Source organism: Molossus molossus, unplaced genomic scaffold (assembly GCF_014108415.1).
Source record: "Molossus molossus isolate mMolMol1 unplaced genomic scaffold, mMolMol1.p scaffold_m16_p_20, whole genome shotgun sequence".
NCBI lineage: Eukaryota > Metazoa > Chordata > Mammalia > Chiroptera > Molossidae > Molossus > Molossus molossus.
The window spans coordinates 28184194-28205428 of NW_023425356.1; the positions used below are offsets into that span (position 1 = coordinate 28184194).

General features: G+C 44.4%; 1 protein-coding gene and 1 long non-coding RNA gene across 7 annotated transcripts in view; one reads left to right on the forward strand and one right to left on the reverse strand.

The window, feature by feature from the left end:
• The window catches only part of LOC118637121, a 73808-nt gene extending 58506 nt beyond the window's left edge, over window positions 1–15302 (reverse strand). For all 5 annotated transcript variants that reach the window (XR_004960889.1, XR_004960888.1, XR_004960885.1 and 2 more), the window contains exons 1-2: window positions 15288–15302; window positions 14732–14805 (exon numbers count right to left, since the gene is read on the reverse strand). This is a non-coding gene — a long non-coding RNA (uncharacterized LOC118637121). The remainder of the gene's footprint in view (window positions 1–14731; window positions 14806–15287) is intronic.
• CADM3 (cell adhesion molecule 3) overlaps window positions 1–21235 on the forward strand; it is a 28912-nt gene that overhangs the window by 1376 nt on the left and 6301 nt on the right. Inside the window, exons 2-6 of one of the 2 annotated variants that reach the window (XM_036272275.1) lie at window positions 16371–16472; window positions 18455–18595; window positions 19097–19249; window positions 19936–20073; window positions 20402–20572. In XM_036272275.1, coding sequence (XP_036128168.1) covers window positions 16371–16472; window positions 18455–18595; window positions 19097–19249; window positions 19936–20073; window positions 20402–20572 — 705 coding nt within the window. The remainder of the gene's footprint in view (window positions 1–16370; window positions 16473–18454; window positions 18596–19096; window positions 19250–19935; window positions 20074–20401; window positions 20573–21235) is intronic. The other variant, XM_036272276.1, reaches the window with a different exon arrangement.

The window sequence follows — 21235 nt, forward strand, 5'->3', positions numbered from 1 at the left end:
GGGACCTCTGCAGAGCAAAGGGATCTGGGGAGAATGAGGAGGAGGGTGGTAGCTATGCCCGGCCAGATGCCAGCTAAAAACAAAAAGAACCGCAGGGGAGGAGAAAAGGGAGGAGGCTCCTAGTGATGGACCCAGTGGCCGAGAGGGATGGGCACAGGGCGGGGCAGGGGGTGGAAAGGGGAGGGATCGAAACTGGGGAGGAGGATATAGAAAATTTCCTTGCAAGAAAGCAGGCAAGAGCCAGGGTACTACAGAGATAATCACTCCATCTTGCCTGACCTCCTCCCCCCATCCTGTCTCCATCATGCTAAAGGAGCTTCCCCTGGTATAGAGATCCCCTCCCTACAGTTGGCTGGCTGACTCCTTCTGCCCTGTATCTATCAACATTTCCCAAAGGGAGTTCCAGCCTAAGTCACCACAGAGACAGCAGCCTTTCCCCTTTCCTATGTGGATCTCCCTTCCCCCAAGGCCTGCACTGCTGACCCAACTCATTGAGATGGTGTGGAGAGTCTGGATGGAGGGAAAGCTAAGTGCAAGCCTTGGAGAGTCACTGGGTGTTTGTACGTCACTAATGACCCTGTACTAGGCTTTGACTTTCAACTGCAGCCCCTGGCCTTCCCATCCTGCTAACTGCATTAAAGAGAGACAAGTGTGACCCAAGTTGCAACTGTTTGGTAATGGGAACTAATGGCACCTGGCTGGTACCTAAACAGAAAGCAGTCATCCCAGAAAGCTGTGAGCTCTTCAATTCTAGAATGTAAACCCTGGAGAACAGAGTAAACCTGTAAGCTAGCTATAGTTGGCTTCACCAACTGCACTATTCTTTTTTTGGTCCTAAACTTGGGGGCCCAACCCCCATGTAGGTTTAAGGTTGAGAGGAAGAGAAATGCTTTGTCCTCATATTTATAAATATGTCCTAGACCAGTGGCTTGAAGGAAAGAGTGGGAGGGACTAAATTTTGAATGGAGAGTTTCTAAAGCAAAGGTTGGAAAGTTGGGGATGGGGAAAGAGGTCTATTAACTTAGGGAGAGTCATTTCAAGCATCATTTTTCTTGTAGAACTTTATCTGTCCAGATAGTGGGCTTATATCTGGTGTGCAGTGTCTCCAGATGCAGATGTATGAGAGCTACAACCACATATGATCTTTCATCTAAATTAATTCTATCTCTTAGTTTCTGGATCTAAGAACACCAGCTCTGATAGCGGGAGGTAGTTGCATAGGTATAGTGCTCAATGATGCAGCCATTCTGGCCAGGATCATGCAAAAGGGATGTCTAGTACCCCTGAGTTGGTCTGGGGCCCCTGGGCAGGAAGCTGGGCAGTTTATAACTTACCTGGTGATATTTGACCAAAACACAGAGAGATGTGGCATGAAGGTTTAATGACAAGATACCTTAATACACTGATACTTGAGTGGTCAAAGGTATGTGGTAGAGTGGCTATTCCATTTAGAATAAGAAAAACAGATCTCATGTGCTGCTGAGGTATATTGCTCCCTGGGGTGCAGCATACATTTTTAGGCTCATTGGCTGAACAGGGATTGAGAGGCTGGAGAAAGGCAAGCAATGATATCTTAACCTGGCCATTAGTGCTGTGGCTAGAAGCTCAGGAACAGTTTAGACACTCAGATTTTTCCATCTGCTCCTTCCTTGTCTCATTTCTCCACTGGTATTGGCAGAAGTCAGCAATTCCAGATGTGGGGAACACAAGCCCTATGAACTTAATGTGTCCTGTGGTTCTCTCTCTGGTGAGTAGTTTGACATTCATCATTGTGACCAGCCTTCCTTGGATTCTTCCTTCTCAAGTTACTTCTGGCACTCTGTGAATTGATCTAGTGTAGAGACAGATAGGTGGACAGCCTCACTTTGCTTTAGACCAGGTTACAGCAATGTAACCTTGTACTGCACTGCCCCACACATGAGTATCTTTTCCCTTCCCAATGACCTTCTGTTCACTGCCATCCATTCTGCAGCCCCCTGGCCAGGTGCCCAGTACAGAGATCATGCCCAGTGTAGCAGAGAAGTCCAGAAGGCATTCACTCTAGAGCAGCCTACATATCTGCTTGGCAGACTTACTCCATCCACTTTCTCTTCCTAGTTGCAGCTGTAACTGTTCTGTTTTGTTTCTGTGCCTGTTCTCTTCCTAGTTGTAGCTGTAACCCTTGGGAAGGACATGCCCTCTCTTCAGACATGTGCATTTCCTGGTATGGAGAAGTGGAGACCACTAGAGAGACACTGGTCTAGCAGTTTAGTTAATTCTATGCAGTGTTCCTGCTGTGGGGCCCAAGCTGTGGAATGTCAACTGCCTATCCAGCGACCATCTCAAAGATTCTCTCCTAGAGCTCTCTGTAGGACTGAGCACTGTTGGTTTTAGTAGTTTCCTCTAGGGCAGTGGTTTTCTGACTCTTCTTAAAAAAAATGTAAACTTCCTTCTCAAATAAATGAAATAGATAAAAGAAAAATTATTCTTATTGAAACAGAGAGCAAGACCTGTAGCTCTTTTACTCTTCTTCTTGGCTTCCCCACACTCCCCATACTCCTTAAGGCACAACCTGGGGTTCTGCTACCTATGGTTTGAAATCCCGTGCCCCAGACTGACAGTAAAATGAGTCAGCTCACTGCTCTTAGTCCCTCCCTCCCCCTCTCTCTCCTTCCTCTTCCAACTGAGGAAGAAAGAAGGTCCTAATCTGATTTCAAGAGTGCCTTGTTGAAGACATTCAGCATTCACTTGAAGAGTGACTCATAGTTCTGCAGCCATACAATTCTACAGATGGCTTTTTCTTTTTTGGTGTTCTGGTCACTTTGTAATAGCTGACTGGGTAGTTGAGCCATTGCTCTGTAAAAAAATTTAGATTTTATTTTGGTACTCCTTGCTGTTACTACTTTCTTGTAGTCCAAATAATATGTAGAATGGGATCAAAAGCTGCCTTTCCTTAAGTCACATGCTAGGAAAAACATTTTCATAGTTATCACCAGAGAAATAAAACCCCTGGGGCTGGGCTGTGACTAGTCACATTCTTTGCTGTTTTCTTGTCCAGTAGAACTGTGCACTGACCCAACTATCCCTTTTGTCACTTCCTTCTCAGTAATGGAATTTTACCTAAGGATGTTCTAGGATCTCTATTCTCCATGAAAACAAGCTGTGGATTAGACCAGCTCTTTACTGACTACTGAATGCCAAACTGGGGTATTGGAAAGTTTGGGTAATTATAGTTCCTCCTTTGGTTTTTCATTTAACATTTAATAATTTCTGTTTAAGTACTGTTTTTAGTCCCCTATATTGGGACATTTTGTTTCCTCGATCAGGTCATGTCCTAGAGGTCTCTCCATGAACTGTAAAATCAGCAGTAGTGATGATTCCTTACAAGGGCAGAACCAGTTGATGCTAAGGGTTTCTAGAACTCAAATAAAAACCCAGTTCCATCTCTGTTATGCCAAGAACCTCTATCCCTTCTAGCACCAAGAAACCACGCTCTCAAGAGTCTTGAACACATGAAGCTGTTGAGATTTTTACAAAAAAGAAGCTCGATGAAGCTACCATATTCTTTACTGAAGCAACAAGTACTAAAGACAGAGCTGTCTTTCTCTTTGCCAAATTTTTCCTTAGCCTAAAGCAAGTGACCAAATGTCCCAGTTAACATAGCAGCCTCCATGTCCTGAGAACAATACCCTTCTTCAGAGGCATGAGAGCCATTTCTCCTTTTCATGTATGATCAAGACTGGACTATTCACAGCAATACTGGGTACCTTAGAGCACTCTGACTCTAATTCACATCATACTCTATCTTATGGTAATATATTGTGACTTCTCATGCCCTGGTGTCTCTGAGGGGACACTGGCTCTGTGGCTCTGCTTACCTCATTAGATGATAACTGTAATTTTACTCATAATTGGCTGTAGCAAATTAAAACCCTTTCCACCACCACTAATGCTTAGGTAATTTGTCATAATTACTGAGGCTCATGTTGACAAATTAAGTCTGGTGGAAGTCCTCATTTTTATATACTCTTGGGTGTATATATGACAGGTTCAAACAAAGTACTTCAGGAAGCCTTTTAGAGCAAGTGATGGGTATGTAACATGATCTTAACAGAAGCCCTCATTGAGATCTGTTCTTTCAGTCTGATTGTTAGAGAGCTAGCGGCCTTCGCCCGTGGTCCCCCTTGCTTTCCTTGTTCTTTGTGGAACTACCTGTGCTTTGAACTCTCCATGGTGCTAGCCACTGATGGTGACACTCCAGACTCTTCTTGTTGCTCTCCATGGTCCTGCTCTCCCTTCGTGTTTCATTATCTCTACTCTCCACAAGCAGCCCTCAGAACAGTGTTGGAATCTCCCTCTTCCAACACAAACACACCCGTGGCCTTGATTATGATCACTGACCTACTCCACCAGGAAAAGGAGAACAAAACCTTGAGTCCTCACAACCATCAAACCAACTGTAGGAAGGGGGCAGAAGAAAAAAAAAAAAAAGCAAATCTATGGACTCATATATTAAAAACAGAACTATAAATAGTCATGTTTTAGATTAAAACAATATTATTTATATACAGTAACCACACATACACTATAAACATGGAATGCAAAATGAGTCTTACTCAGTTTATAAGGATGAACCTCTTAAAATCACTCTGAGCCTGATGACCAATGCTAGTTGTTCCGTTTTCCCTCTTTTTCCCAATACTATTTCCTCTTTTACCTCAATCTTAGAAGTAAATGCAAAGACAACGCATAGTGATGGGTTATCAGAATAGATAATGGAGGGATTCAACATTTGAGAGGCATAGAAAAAAATATCAAAACCCTGACTCATGTCCCCCATTATTGCAACCATCTTGTACAGAACTAAATGGCCTTAAATACATAACCATCCCATCCATCCCAGAGTCCAAGTGCTTGGCCACATCTCAGGAGATACATCTTTAAACTGGATTCTGCTACTCCTTTGGGGTATCTGCCAATAAGTGGATGACATCAAATGTGGCAAGGAGCCAAGAATGCTCAGCCCCTGCCAGTCTGAGACTAGACAGCTTGTTCTCCCCATCACATAAGAATTACACAAGCTTCTCTTCTTCTAAATGCTGATTTCCCTGTGTCCATTTCTGCACAATAGTTAATATAATAGTTAGCACCAGTGAATGACCTATAGCAGAGTCTGGCTTGGGAAGCAGGCTTCCAGAGTGAATTTCAGAGACCCCTCTTTCTTTTTCTCATTTGAAACAAGGAGAAACTTCATACTTCAAGGACAGGTAATAGAAGTGATTTATCTCCATGAGCAAGCCTTTAGGAAGACAGAATTAGGGTTACAGGAACAGCTGGACGATCTTCCATCTACTCATCTCCCTGAGCCCCCTATTCTCATGAATAGTAGACATGTCTCAAAAAGGATTCTAGTGCAGAAGTTCTAACATTGTTTTCAACATATGTGTCATTCTTTTATGTGAACTCTTGCCCCTGGGATTATTTAACTCTCGCATCTCCCTCCATTTTTCTCCTAGAGGTCTTCTCTAAGGGTTTGGTTTTTTCCCCCTTACCCCAGCTAGACCTACACTAATTGTGCATTGATTGATAATTATAAGCACCTTTAGCTCATTTACTTCCAGTTCAGGGTCAGAATGGTCAAATTCATCACCTTGCTGTAGCGGGGTAGGGGGTGGATAAAAATAAATGAAGGCTGATATCTCAGCCATTCATCTCTAAGCTAACCATTACTTAGCTCTCCACTTCCCTCATATAGTACCAGATATTGGCAAGGTAGAATAGAAAACTAGTACTTCCAATACCAGATTTCATTGGGAATATGCAGATCCTTGCTTCATACATTTCTTTTTCTTCTGTGCCCTGGCTCTTTGCTGTTATTCTGATTCTAGAATTCCAGCCAAATCTTCAGACAGGGTAAAAAGATATAAAGGTAAACTGGTTTATTGAGTCTCTGACTTAAATACCTGATACTTCTTGGAAATCCAGCAAGACTCTAATAAATACATTGATGACACATTACTTGAGACTTAGTGTATCCTAGGTCAGCCTTTGAAGAGCCTAGAACCAAGTTCTTTTATTGTTATAAAATGAGGGGCCAGTTATACCATCTTCCCCTAATCATTTGTTCCTCAGAAAATGTAAAAATGACAATGGGACAATTGTACTCTCTCATCCTTACTAGTTCTTACTCTAGTTCTTAAAGATGAAATCTTTCCAAACACATATGTTTCCTCTTCTAATCTCTATCCTGTAATATCAGACAAATATAAAAACCACCATCACTAAGCCCCTGGGCCTCACATATTCTCATTTATCCTCAACTGCTGATTAATGCCAACTCTCTTCTGGTTTCCAAGCCCTGGAGCCCAATGTCGGTAACAGATGGACTGAGCCTCAGCCCTGGGGAGGAGAGGATTCTGGCCCTCTCCTGGGGAGTATGAGCAGAAGAGAGAGCCTGAATTCTACTTTGGGGAGAATATCTGCATTTCAGCCATATGGTTTTCTGGAAATAAGAGATTCTGATTAATAATGGGCTTGTGAAAATGGCTCGGTATCTGGGTCATAAGAAAAGCTCTGTGTTTATGTCAGAGAAAAACTAAAACATATATGAATAGTGAACATTGTAGTGTGCCATGTGTGTTGAGGGACACATGTTAGGGGGGAAAAGGAGCATAACCAAGTTGGAATATATACACTTGAGGCACAGAAAGATGTATATCCCCACGTTGAAGAAGAGATACTCAATGAAGGTTTAAGAAAAAAAAGAAGAGGAGGTCTTTGGGTCAGAACAGTGCTATTTGCCACTCTGGGGACTGTGAAGTCTGTAGACTTAGAAGAATGTTTCTGTTTCACAGAAGAGTTAAATGCTCAGGAAGGCACAAAGTAAGGCTAATTGAACCATGTGCCCCTCTCTGAAAAACACACTTAAAAAAAATTTTTTTTTCTTTATTGATTTTAGAGGGAGAGGAAGGGAGAAGGAGAGATAGAAACATTGATGAGAGAACATCGATTGGCCGCCTCCTGCACACCCCCTACTGGGGATTGAGCCCACAACCTGGGCATGTGCCCTGATCAGGAATCGAACCGGCAACCTCTTGGTGCATTGGTCAACCACTGAGCCACACCCAGCCAACCAGAAAAATGCATGTTTTAAGTGATAAAAGTGAGGGGAATAGACTAATCTCAGATAGGATTTGGAGAAGAGGGAAACCTAGTGGGCATGGAGGGTGGAGCACATTCTTCATGTAATGGTCTAACCACTGCCCTGAACCTCTCATCCACACCCTGACTCTGATCACCCAGTGAAGGGAAACAGTAAAACAAGTCAGTGAAATCAGAAATTAACAGACATAAATGCTTGTTTGCCTCACTTCTAAGAAATTAAACTTTTTCACAGCATAGTAACCCTACCGCCCCAGGTCATAAGCCTGAGAAGACAGAGACTATTGAAAGAGGGGATTCATCAGTCCATCAAACAAGTACTGATGTTCTGGAGGGTAGGTGCAAGGTTTTGGAACCTGGACTGAGATTTCTCATCCTCAGAGAATCTATCCTTTACTTCTCCTGATGCCTCTGGGCGTCCTTGCCCTTTCACAGCCCCTAATTTCCCACAGCTAAACATATTTTTCCAGTGAGCTAAACTGAATTCTGCTTTCATTTACTCCACACTGGTTCTGTTATGTTTCCTTTCCAAGTACTTCCTAAGATGGGGTGGGGGGACCGAGGGGGTTCTCCCAGTTCTATTACATATGTGTGGAAGCAGCAAGGTAAATTTAGTGGATGGGTATAAGTGCCTGCACTTGGTTCGAGGGACATCCAGAAGTTCAGATTAAGTCTGGCCTCCTGACTCCCTGTTGCATTAGAATGCAGATCCCAGGTCATTCTGGTCCTGCTGTCTGAGTGTGTGAGCATGGTGGGAAGGAAACGAGGAAATGGGGCAGATGGACTCTCCTAAAATGTATCAGGACTGTCATCCACCTGTGTGACCTCACAGCCAGACTTAGGGGCTTATCTGAGAAACAACTGACTAGGATCAGAGCCCTGTACAGAACCTGTTCTTCCAGAAGCAGCGCTCACGGAGCCATCCCTGTCCTCTGGCTTGTCTCCCCTACTGGCCTTAGTGCCAACACCAGCTGCTCAGTCCCAGTAGCAAGGAGCCAAGGTTAGGGAGCGGTTTTCTGGGAATAGGATCTCCTTCCTTTTTGTTTCCCAACTGCAGTTTTTACTACAACGCAGTGTTGGCTACAGAGGGGCTTGTTTTTGTTGGGGGCAAGCCCAGGGCTCCCTCCCAGCATGAATGCACGGAGAACACTGACTCACTATCAAATCAAAGCAACAGCTGTCCCCACCTCCTTCTCTGCCACCCACTTCCCAGTCTCCACTCCTCGGAATCTTAACTAAGTCTCTTAGGGCCCCCTCAGCCTACTGCAAGCCCACTCTGCCTCCAGATTTTTCTCTCTCTAGCTCAAGAATAGGACATGCTCTTCTGCTTTTTTTTTTAATCTCTTCTAGTCTCTGTCTCCCACTTCACAATCAGGTTCGCATTCCTCCAGCTTTCCACTATGCAGATGCCAGGGTGCACACGCATGCATGCATGCAGACACACACACACACACACACACACACACACACACACACAGCCTGTCCTCATAATCACCCTTTTAACACCTGGAGCCTGAAAGAAGTGGCTTCTGCCCCTTGGCCTCATGTGCTGTGAGAGCTGACACCTGTCTATTAGGTCCTGGAGTTTGTGAAGATGTCATTCTTTGCATCTTCAAGGACTACATCCTCGTCTCACAACTTCTCTAACTTGCCCGGCATTTAGTAGAGTTACTTTTCTTGAGGTCCAGGATCCTGGGGTTTCTCACAACAACCCACAGGGAGGTGGGGAGCAGAAAGGCCAGATGTCACTGGACGTGAAATCCCACTAAATGGCAACTTGACCTTTGAATTAGCCAGTGCAAAGACCTGCTGTCAAATGGCAGTGAGTACGGGAGACCAGGATATAGCCACAGCTCCCACCAGCTGCCTGTGTGACCATGGTTACGTTCATGCACCACTCTGAGCCTTAGTTCTTCACATGAAAATAATAGGGTTGCCCTGACTGGTGTGACTCAGTTGGTTGGAGCGTCGTCCCATATACCACAAGGTTGTGGGTTTAGTTCTCAGTCAGAGCACATACCCAGGTTGTGGGTTTGAGCCTGCATGCGGAAGGCAACTAATTGGTATTTCTCTCCCACATCGATGTCTCTCCCTCTCTCTCCCCCTTCCTTCCTCTCCCTAGAATCAATACAAAAATAAATGAATAAATAAATAAATAAGAGGGTTGCACTAGATGCTACTTAGGGTTCTTGTCAACTCTAAAAGTTTATGCTTCTAAGAATCACAGAGGGGAAACTATTTTGGGAAGAATGAGGTGAAATAGAAAGAGGAGAGGGATTACTGAACTTTGTTAACAGGGGGTTCCATCCTGTCTGGTAGAATCAAAAGATCTTAAAAATAACCACCTCTGGCCATTAGGGGTTGGTGGAAATTACCAGATGTGCAAACTGATTCCAGGGTTTTAGGAAATACACAGAACATATTTACTCATGATGTATTCAAGTTGGAATAATTGCCCCCCACCCCCACCCTCTGTGGGTTAAGACTAAGATAAGCTTTTGTTTTAACCTCGCCCTCATGCCCACTACAGGAAAGCTAGCCAACTACCTGAAAGGTCCCCTTCTTGCATCCAACCTGGAAAAACTTAGCCACACACCATTCCAAGCCCAGGAAACAAAGCCTTTCACTTGCAACGACCTGCTTAGGATGGAACCACAAGGTGTCTGCCAATACACAACAATAAACCTGCTTCAGTCCCCATCGGTCTCTTCCAAACCTAAATCTTGGATCATCTAACAGCATAGGTTATACACATCCTGCATTTCCAAGCTACAGGGCCAATCAGCATGTTAGGAACTTCTTAGAGTGAAGCTTCTGTTCCCGCCTCTGGTTCCCACCTGCTTCACTTATATCTTGTAAGCCCCCTGGGAGAATAAAGCAAAGTGGAGAGTAGTGACTTTCAGCCCAAGAGGCTGCTGGGAGCCAGAAGGAAAGTAAGTAAACAAGACTGCAGGAGGAAAACCAGACAGCAACAGAAAGAACAGTGGAGGGAGGGAACAAGGAGGGGCAAGAGCTCAGAGTCCAGCCAGAAAGAGGGTGGAGGGAGCAGCGAGCTGGAGAGAAGACCGAGCTGGGGGAGGCAGGCAGGCAGCTGACGTCTGACTGAGATCCGCGATTCCGAGGTGAACGTGAACTGGAGCCTGTCTGAGCTAAGCAAGGAGAGCCTGCCTGCTGCTGGGAAGGAACACAGCGCTGTCCCCGAGGAACAACAGAAAGAGAAGAAAATGCACAGACAACACATGAAACGACAGATAATCTCAGATGACAGAGTAACTCCCACCTCTAAGGCCCCAACTTTTGTCCGGTTGCACGGTAATACTGGGGGGATCAGGGAACTGGGAACTTAAGGGCGGGCAGATGAAGTTAGAAAGAAATGGGGGCAAAAAGCAAGAAATAGACGCTCAGTCCCTCAAAGTCTTAGACTAAGAAATTATATATATTATGACTTCATAGGAGTAGCATTTCTGGCAGCCCAAGAGCAATCTGAAGAAAGTTAAGTAGAGTCCTTTTTTTGATTAGGGATATTGTGCTCTGAAATCTCTCAAGTCAAAGTGATTTCCCAAGTCTTGGAGTCTTTGCCTAAATCGGGACTCAGATGGGATTGGCTCTGGGCATAAAGAAAAACTCCAGGGGCTGAGATCTAATTCTGAGTTTGCCACGGCTAGTCTCTGTAGTGTGTGGCACAGATTTTACTACAGGGAAGAATCACAGTGAAAGCACTTGGCCAGGGGGCCCAGCATGGGAGTGGGTAAACTATTCTAAAAGTGTGTCCCTTCAGTATTCTGGGCCACGGCTCTCAGTGTATTTTTCCCTTGGAGGTAACACTCCTCCACCCACCTATCACAGTAGTCATGAGAAATAAGTAGGCTGGGTTGAAGAGTATTTTTAACTGTGCAATTAGAGTAATGCTGAATCATCATCACCATCACCATTGCCATCACCATCACCATCAACTCTTACTCAGGGAGCTGGTTTTCTCTCATCTGTGAAATGGGGTTCTGGACCCAAGCAAGGACAGCAGCAGTTATGTAGGAGGGTTCTGTCCCCTTGTCCCACCATTCTAAATGTACACGTGTGCACTGCTGACCCTCATGCCAATGTACCTTAGATTCCCAAAACAGACAAGGCACGGAAGATATAAGACCAGTACTGACACATAGACTTCCCCACTGGCATCACTTAAATTGGAGACACAATACATTGTTATTCATTTGAGTCACCCATTTATTTATTCAGTAAGTATTTATTGAGTACTTACTATGTTCAAGGTCTTGGGCTAATAGTGAAAACCTCAATCATGGGTGCCAGTGCATGCTTTAAGGAGGCACATTAGTAAGTTTCCGATTCCCACCTCTGCTACTCTAATGGGAACAGTCATTCAGAAGGAAACTGGTGAATGAAAGGGGTATGTTGTCCTTTAAAATGCTGGGGATCCTAAAGATACTGGAACCCAAGGGAAAAGAAACCAAGAATTAAGAACTCCCAAGGTAATGGAAGGCACACAGAAAGATACTGTTAGTTTTCCAGCAAAGGTGTTAGAAGTGCTATGAAAACATGAGATCATTCCATTAGTTTTAACTGGACACATCTGTAGCTTTGTCAACCAAAGAGTCCCGCATTATAAGGCTCTTAAGGGTGCACGAAATCGCCCCCAAATGTACAGGTGTCACTATATTAAGAAATCCAATTAAAAATGCAACTCAGTGAGTACAAATTGTACCACCAGCACAAGCATTCATTTCCAACTTGCTACACTGTTGTTGTTGTTTTAGTAACGTTGCAGGTGAGGGTGTGAATACTGCTTAGGTGAGCCACCCTTGGCCAGCAATGTAGAAATGAATCTTTCCCCCTTAAGTTCTGCTCCACAACCACAGATACAAAATGCATGCTCTGCAGAAGGCATGTAGTGAAGGTGTGTAGAAAGGCTGGGCTCCATGGTCAGAGAGATCTAAGTTTAAAGCCTGTCCCATCTCAACACTTATTGACTCCATCATATAGATGAGTTACTTTGCTTCTTTTAGCCTTAGTCAGTCTCTCAGTCCTAGTTAACTCATCCTTAACATGTGTATACTGCCTAGTAAATGGATTGTTTTGGAGTAATGAATATAGGGCAACTAACTTGGATCTGGAAACACAGAGGGTGACCAACATATATTGATTCCCACCATCTTGCAGACTTCCAGAACTTCAGCCTCTGGACAGGTTACTCTCTTCCTTGGCCTATTTGTTCTTACCCTGTTTGGTTGCTACTGCCTCTTCATTTACAGATGTTGATCCTAGTTCTCACAGGAGAAGATGCTCACTCAGACTCTTTGCTTCATTTATTATATAAATATTTATTAAGCACCTTCTATGTGTAACATGCTGTATTAGGCCCAAGACTGGATACAAAAACGAATCAGATATCAACCCTACCTGCACGATCTGTATAATTTTGGAGGAATTCCAAACTTGCAGTACAAAGTAGAGTGATGCACAATTTAAGGAAGGCAGATAAAGCACTGTAACTCAGAGAAATTAGAAATTATTTTCACCTGGGACAATCGGAGGAGCCTTTTTAAAGTAGATGCCAAAGAAAATAGGTTTCAAGGATGAATAGGGCTTGGATGTGTGAAGATGGGTGAAGGACATTATCAATAGAGTTACTGTAGGAAAAGGAATGTATGCAACAAAGCAAAGAGGTTACAGAAAGAATTCCAAATAGAGTTCTGTATCCGGGATATGGAGTGACTGAAGCAAAGAAAAGACAAAGCTGAAAGGCATATTGACATCAGACTATACAGGAATTTAAAGGCCAGGCTAACAAATCTGGATATGATCCACACACAATGGGAAGTTACTGAAGGTTCCTGAGCAGGGAAACAATATGACCAGTATGACCAGAGCTGTCTTCATCAATTTTTCTATGTGAGGATCCTCCCCTCACTAAGGGTCCTGTGGTTTTAATGTCTTCATTTCTTCCCAAGGATCCTGCCTAAGAAGAATTTTTACTATTTCCACCTCAAAGTCCACGTCGCCTTTTCAGAGTATTCTTAAGTTTTCCTTTCCAATCTGAATCTGTTGACGGAATTGTGCTGATGTCATAAATAATCAGCATGATCTAAATTCAAAGAAGGCACTAACCTTTCACAACCCAGGTAATAATTGTTTCTACTTATCCACGTTCCTGTTGATAAGAATTATAATTAATCATCTGCTCCCACAGGAGTGGCCATTCAGAATTTATCATTACAGGGATACAATTTTACAAAAATAGAAGGAAAACTTAAGTATTTTGCAAAATTAGAGGAAGAAATGTCACCCCAGAGGGGGAAATAAAACAGCTACCTCTTAGGCAGTTTCTTAAAACACTACAAACTAGAGTTCCCTGAAAGCCTACAGAGACAGTATACTAATCATATTATAAATATGCAATTTATTGGAGATGATTTATTTAGTTATCAGTCCCCTCACTTAGTTGGATTTGAATGACCTACATCACCATTTCACATATTCATTCTATGCAAAAAAAAAAAAAATGCCAGCAAAACACAGGAGGAGGGAATGGATGTAAGCAAGGAGAAAATAACTGAGAAAGCAGGAAAAAAGTATAGATGAAGGGAGCAGGAGAGTAAAGACTATATTCATGCTATTGGAAAGAATACCCACTCTGCCTGATTAGGAATAGACATAGCACAGTGCCAATTGTGATGGAATGAATTACCAAGCCAATTAAATGTCCTGAGAGCCCACTATGAGCTACATGCCAAAGACAGAGATAAATAAGGTAAGACACCTCTTCTCAAGCAACTCAAGATTTATATGAGAAGACTGATAGCTAAACAATTAAACTGCAATACAATGGGCTAAAATGCTGTAAGAAAAAGGAGCTGTTGAAAGCATTGAGAACACCACCAGAGACAGAGAATCCTTGAGAGGTGTGCTATTTGTGTGCCTTTAGGTAAGTCCCTGAACCTCTCTAGACCCCATCTCTAAAAAGCAATTATATCTGGTTGCTTATCTTTTGAGGTTGGTTTTTAAAAAATCTTTATTGTTGAGAGTATTAAAAAAGTATCCCCACTTTTTTCCCCCCATCACCCTACTTCACCTGGCTTGCCTCCTCTACCTGGTTCAGGCCTGCCCCAGACCTTCACCACCCTGTGTCCATAGGCAATGCATATATGCATATAAATTCTCTGGTTAATCTCTTCCCAGCCCACCTCCCCTCTTCTCGCTGAGATTCCTCAATCTGTTTCATGTTCCCATGCCTCTGGTTCTATTTTATTCATCAATGTATTTTGTTCAATAGATTCCACATATACAAGGTTGCTTTAACAGTCAATGAATTCATAGTTGAAAATGCATTCTGCAAACTGAAAGTCCTATTCCAAGGTATGCGATGGCTGTTTTCCTCTGTTCATTTGGCTAAAGGGCCTGTTGAGTACTTACTTTGTGCACTGGATTCTAATACTGTGGGCTGAGCCCCGACCCTCTCTGGCTCCTCCCTTCCCTCCGCCATCCCAAACTTGAGCACTGCTGTTTGGCTTCCTGCTGCGTGTTGAAGCAGCACACTCACAAACACACAACCTGAAAAATAATATGAAACACTCACCAACTTCAGGTTGCTTCTATCCTTGATGTCCACAGAAGGCAGCAGGGTGAGATCCTGGCTCCCAGGGAGGTTCCCTGCTGGATGGGAGATCTGTTGTCCTCTCCTGGACACCTTCTTTCTCTTGCCCCCCTTGTGCCTACTTCTCTCTACCTGTTACAGACTCTCTGTTTTCTCTGCTTTACGCCTCCTCTTATTTGGGCATTTACACTTCCGTTTGACAACAGAGTAATTACTAAATCTCCAAGAGCATGTCTATGAGGTACTCCGGAGAGGGGGGCGTCTCCAGGAAGGCCTGCAAACCCCTGAAACTGTGTCTTACAGCCCTATCCAGACACAAAAAAAAACTCATTAACTCCCCCTTCCTTCCTCTTCTCTCTCTGTCCTCCTCCCCCCCCCCCCCCCCCCCCCCCCCTCCTGCTTTCCCTTCTTTCCCTCTGATTCAGCAGTTCTCTCCCTCTCCCCTTTCTTCTCCATGGACCTTAAGTCCATGTGCCACTTCTCTTTTTAATCTCCCACCCACACCTCTCCTACAGTTCTTTCCCCTTTTCTCTCCCACCTGCCCTCCCCCGCGGTCTCTCCAGCGAGCATGCTGCCACACTGAGGTTCTGCCTGAACTCTGGGTCTGGACAAGTAACAGCTCAGAACTCCGCTCAGCAGCCGATGACCTCACGGAATTTTGCGCGTGTGATTGGCTGTTTCTGAGCTTATGGCGGGAGACTCTGAAAAGATACCCTTGTTTCTTTGTCCCTCTGCCCCTTCAGGTTGAATTGGGGAAATAGGCCATTGACACTGTGCAGTCACAAAGTGGTTCACGGGCTACCTGCTAGAAAGAGAGAGATTTGTTGTGCCAGAGGAGCAAGCAGAGTCAGTGATAGCAAGTGGGCAATTGGACTGAGGGTGAAGGAGGACACCTTGAGAATTTGAGCACCCAATAGAAGGTAACACTCTGGGAAGGGGGGTGGGGACTTCTGCCCTCACTGTGGAGTCTGTCTTGAGTGGTAGGACCTTACCTGAAACAAATAGAGCTTTGGAATTGGATCGGGTGTTTAATTTCTAGTCTTTGTTCTTCTATGTATATAACCTTGGGCAAGTCACTTCATTCTGTTTCCACTCTGCAAAGTAGCAATGATAATACCAGAGTTCTGATTTTACAGGTTTATTAAAAGGATTAATGTGGAAGTATTTTCTAATGATTACACCTGTTGTTATCTTGGTAGATAATAGAGTGTAGCAGAAGGAATCCTGGATAAGGAATGAAAATCTTTGGTTATCTTTTATTTTCTCTGTAGTGACCTCCACCATGTCACTTCAACCTTTATACGCTTCATTGTGCTCACCTGTGAAGTAGGAGAACTGGACCAGATGACCTCCAGGATCTCTTTTGGCTCTAACATGATATGATTGACTGATAACACTGAGCATCCTACTTTATCACCCCTTGGGAGGAAGAGTTCACTTTCTTTTTCAGTACTTTAGTTAATCTCTCCCTTTTTTGAGAAACCCGCCTTCTCTTGGGTATTCTGGTGAAGCTTTTTATCACAGAGGCCTACCTCACCCCCAGCTCCAAAATGAAAGTACAGATCTCATACAGCAGCAGCATATATGTAGGGCTCATCCTTGATGGAGATTCTCTCCCCAGGCTACTGGCAGGAGCAGAAATTGGAGCTGGGAACTCTGGCTCCACTGGACGAGGCCATCAGCTCCACAGTCTGGAGCACCCCTGACATGCTGGTCAGTCAAGGTGAGAAACCAGGTCCACTCATCTCAGTGTCTCTCAGTGCCCTCAACCATCCTCATATCACCTCCCACTCATGCGGCCTTCGCCCCGTGTTCTACTCCTCTATTTTCCATCTGACATTGTAGTTCTTAGTTCTACGCCAACATCTCTAGCACCTGCTCCTTCCTTCAGTACAGAGACCTCTGTATCCTCTACACCTTTTTTCTTAGAATGATTTCAAGAGTAATGTGTTACTCAGAACAAATAGGTTCTGGAAGATATAGTCAAAGTAGAAATCTTCATAAGGAACCAAGGACAATGGGATTACTTGTCAAAAATCGGAATATAGCTAACAGTAAATGAAACATTTCCCAAACCTTTCATTGAGACATTCACGGAATAGACTACTCCCAAATTTACTCAGCCAGCTCAATCTATGACTCATTAATCTCAAAATCATAGTTTTAATTCTTATTAGATGATTACTTGAGGGGCAGCCCAATGGCATAAGCACTGCATTGAGAGTCAGAAGAATGAAGTTCTAGTCCCAACTGGAATCACTAATAAGTGAATGATCTTAGACCATCACTTCACCTCCATTGTCTCCTTGTTTACATTTGTAAAAGGAGGGAATGGAATCCATGATCCCTGAGATCCCTTTTGGTTCTAATTTTTAGGATTCTAAACACTAACACTTTGTGCTTCAGCTTGGAGACAGCTATCCTGAAGCACTGATACCAACTTCAGCACAGGGCACCTTCCGTCTTCGGGGCACCTTCTTTGCCAGGAACACTCCCTGCGTGTTGGAGATGGAGCGGTGGTGACCGAGAAATAAAGGAATGAGCAGACAGGGGAGGGGTGAGGTCAGTGCCCTAGGAAGCCTAGGGATTGTCTAAGTTACTCAGGGAATATAAGGACTGTGTTTTTTGGCTTCCTATTCAGAGGAGAATAATGCTGGTTAAGTAACTCAGTGCCCTAGAAGAAATACTGTGGAGGATTCGGAATCAGAGCTGGAAGGTGTTGTTTATTTTAGTTCTGTGAAGGTCAGTGCTATTGGGTCACAAAAGTCAGTCCTGAAGATGAGGGAATCAATAATGGGAATCAATCGATTCTGTGGGGAAATGGATGATGCTGGGAGGAGGAAGCCAGTGTCACACAGTTCAAGGGGCTCACAGCTGTGCCTGACTAGAAGGCATATTTGGGATTCATCTGGCTCATCCACATACCTTATTAGTCCTTGTTTTTTTGTTCAACATGACTAAGGAGAGAGGAATGAGAAAACGTAGTTCCATCACGTGGAAGGGAAAACTGTACCCCTTTGCTCTCTGACACCAGGATGATGGTCGGGTTTGCGTTTTGGGAAGCAGGTAGTACTAAACCTGAAGAAATGCGTTAAGGGAGTTGATGAAGGCAGGGAAGTTGTTGCTGGGAGAATTGAAAAGTCCGTGTCAAAATGTTTCAGTTTCTTAAAAATCTGTTTTGTTTGTTTGGTTTGAAGTTTTACCAGCTACCTCTTACATAAATGAACGTGCAATCCAAGAGTTGGCCTGGCCTTCTGTTCACTTTTAGTTTGGGGATTACTAGTCACAACTGCTTCTTCTATTCTTCCTCATATAGGCAGGTGGTGGCAGGAAGGCAAAACATGGAATGACAGATACATACATGTGTTTTCAAAGGTGAACGGTAGACCTCTATCAGAAAAGATATGTGTGGAGTGGTATATATAGATTTGGAAGGCCTGTGTTCCTCTAAGTGTTTGTGGTCATGTCAGTTTATTAAGCAAACATTCAACGAGTAACTTTTTTCTGTGTGTGCAAAACAAGAGGAAATAAGGTCCCAGCACAAGCACCTCTGTTCCTTCCCCCTATTCCTTCCTCCGTGATGCCTTAAGAGACACAGAGACCTGGAGCTTGGATGGTCTGAATTAGATGAGGTGGACTTTGGCCCAGAAATGGGTGGAGGGGCTAGAGCTTGCCCAGGAAACTAACCCTCTTCTACTCCTGCAGACAGTCAGCCCTGGACGTCTGATGAGACAGTGGTGGCTGGTAGCACCGTGGTGCTCAAGTGCCAAGTGAAAAACCATGAAAACTCATCCCTGCAGTGGTCTAACCCTGCTCAGCAGACTCTTTACTTTGGGGAGAAGAGAGGTAGAGTTATTTCTCTCTGTAGGAACCATGGGCTGGGGAGGGGGCTGCAGCATGACGGGAAATGTCCCTGTAGTCCCGAGGCTGAGACATGTGAGGGTATGGCCAATTGAGGAGAGAGCAATCCATGGGCTCCTGAACTGGTTTCAGAGGAACCTCATTACTACAGCTCTGACATAGGCCATGCATGGTCTTGTAGGGTCCTAAGGTGACCCAGCCCCAAAGGAGCAGTAAGAGACAGCTGATGTCAGTGTTGACTTATGTGTCGCACAAGAAAGCCCTTGAGATCCAACTCACTTTTCTGAGTATATCTGAGGCTACTGTGGCCAGTGGCCCAGGAAAGTAACTGAATGACCTAAAGACTGCTCAAATTCAGGAGCAGGTGTTTCCCCCTGCCCCAAATCACACTAGACCCCTCCCCCCCAAAAAAACTGACCTGGGATTGAAGATAAACATGAAAAGTACCAGTAAAAGCCTTGCTTCCCCTTTTCCCCCCACCCCCAGCCCTTCGAGATAATCGGATTCAGCTGGTCAAATCCACACCCCATGAACTCAGCATCAGCATCAGCAACGTGGCCCTGGCGGACGAGGGCGAGTACACCTGCTCCATCTTCACTATGCCTGTGAGAACAGCCAAGGCCCTCATCACTGTGCTGGGTGAGGCTCTGACCCCAGTGTGACTGCAGCATGTTTCTGTGCAAACAGATCTCTCTGGGTGGGTCCCTAAAGGAGCCTAGAGCCAGGCAATCCAGGCCTTTTGGAAAAGTTCAGTCCACGTTTCCTTTGCAATGGAACAAAATGGAAAGAACGCTGATTTCTGATCATCTCTCCTCTATGTTTGTTCTGGGACAAGCCTCTTACTCTCTCTGAGCCTGAATTCCTAACTTGTAACAGAAGAATGATAATGTCAGTTTCACCTGCCTCCAAAGCTTATGTGAGAGAAACATGAGAAGTGCATGAATGTATGATTATAATGCCCAAACTGAATATCCCAGTTGCTTACATGCTCTCCTCCTATATTTTATCCTATATTTCAATTGCCTTCTTTGTTTCCCTGAACTCCATACTATTTCTGTGACCACCCAGTTGTGTGCTGGGTTGTCACGTCACATATCATGTCTCAGGTGTGGTATATCTCCACACTACCTTGCCTCCTCCCCCCAGATCTTTCTTCCTGGTCCTCAGGGAGGAGAGCAATGAGAAAGATATCTATTTTTCTACCAATCACAAACCGAAGTAGGACCCAGGTATCCTGTTCCCCAGAGAGGCCATCGCAGCAGAGAGAGCTGAGTATAACCTCATGGCCTCTCCTTCATATCCTGACTATCTCCTATGCATGGTAGGAATCCCGCAGAAGCCCATAATCACTGGCTACAAGTCAGCATTACAGGAAAAGGAGACAACCACCCTCAAATGCCAGTCTTCTGGGAGCAAACCTGCAGCTCATCTCACCTGGAGGAAGGGTGAGAAAGAGCTTCAGGGTAAGTTCCTCCAGCCTGGGGATCCCAAGAGGAGGTGGTACTGGGAGGAGAGAATGAGAGGGAGGGCACATGTCTATATGTCTGTCTCTGCACACAAGGCCTGATGTAGAAGGGAAAAGTGGGAACGACAGGTATTCTGTCTACACTCATGTCTGTATGTGTGTGCATATTCATTTCACAACTTTCTACGTTTGTCGAAGTTGAAACTGACCATCTGTATGTCTACAGTGGGGCCCACACAAGGTCTGTATGTTAGGGCTCACTCTGTTTCTGTGTGTGTGTGTGTGTGTGTGTGTGTGTGTGTGTGGTGTCTGTTTCTGTACACTAGGAGAACAAACTCGGATACAGGAAGATCCCAACGGTAAAACCTTCACTGTGAGCAGCTCAGTGACATTCCAGGTCACCCGGGAGGATGATGGGGCAGACATCGTATGCTCTGCGAACCATGAATCTCTAGATGGAGCTGACAGATCCACCTCTCAACGCATTGAAGTTTTATGTATGTCATGGGCTTGTGGGTGAAGACAACTCAGGTATGAGATGGGGTGTGGGGAAGAGCAAAGTGGTGGCAGCTGTCCCTGAATGACCAGGCAGATACCTGCTGGGTAGGTGAACATGAAACAAGACAAGTGGTGACAGGACTTGGCCAAGGGTTAGCAAACTTCTGTAAAGGCCCCAGTAGAAAACATTTTAGGCTTTGGGAGTCATAAAGCCTCTGTCTCACCTACTTACCTCTGCTGTTTTTGCAAGAAAGCAGCCATAGACAATATGTAAACAAACAAACATAGCTGTGTTCCAATAAAATTTGATTTATAAAACCATGGAGCTGGCAGGATTTGACCCAATGGATAAGTGTACCAATATATGGAATAGTACAATATGATGCAACCAGCTTGTAAGTTATAGTGGTAACAGTATCAAATCAGGAGTCAAAAGAGGTAGGCTCTAGTCTGCCCTTACCAGCCATGTGATGCCAAGAAAATTAGTTTACCCCCCTGAGCTTGATTCTTTACTTGCTAAATGAGAAGATGAACATGAGGATCACTAAGGCTGCTTCTTGATCTATCGCGCTTTCGATGGCTTCAAGAAAATCCAGATGGCAGGAAACACAATCTCTCTGCCATCATTATTCCCAGACCTTTTCCTACAGTACTCCTCTTTG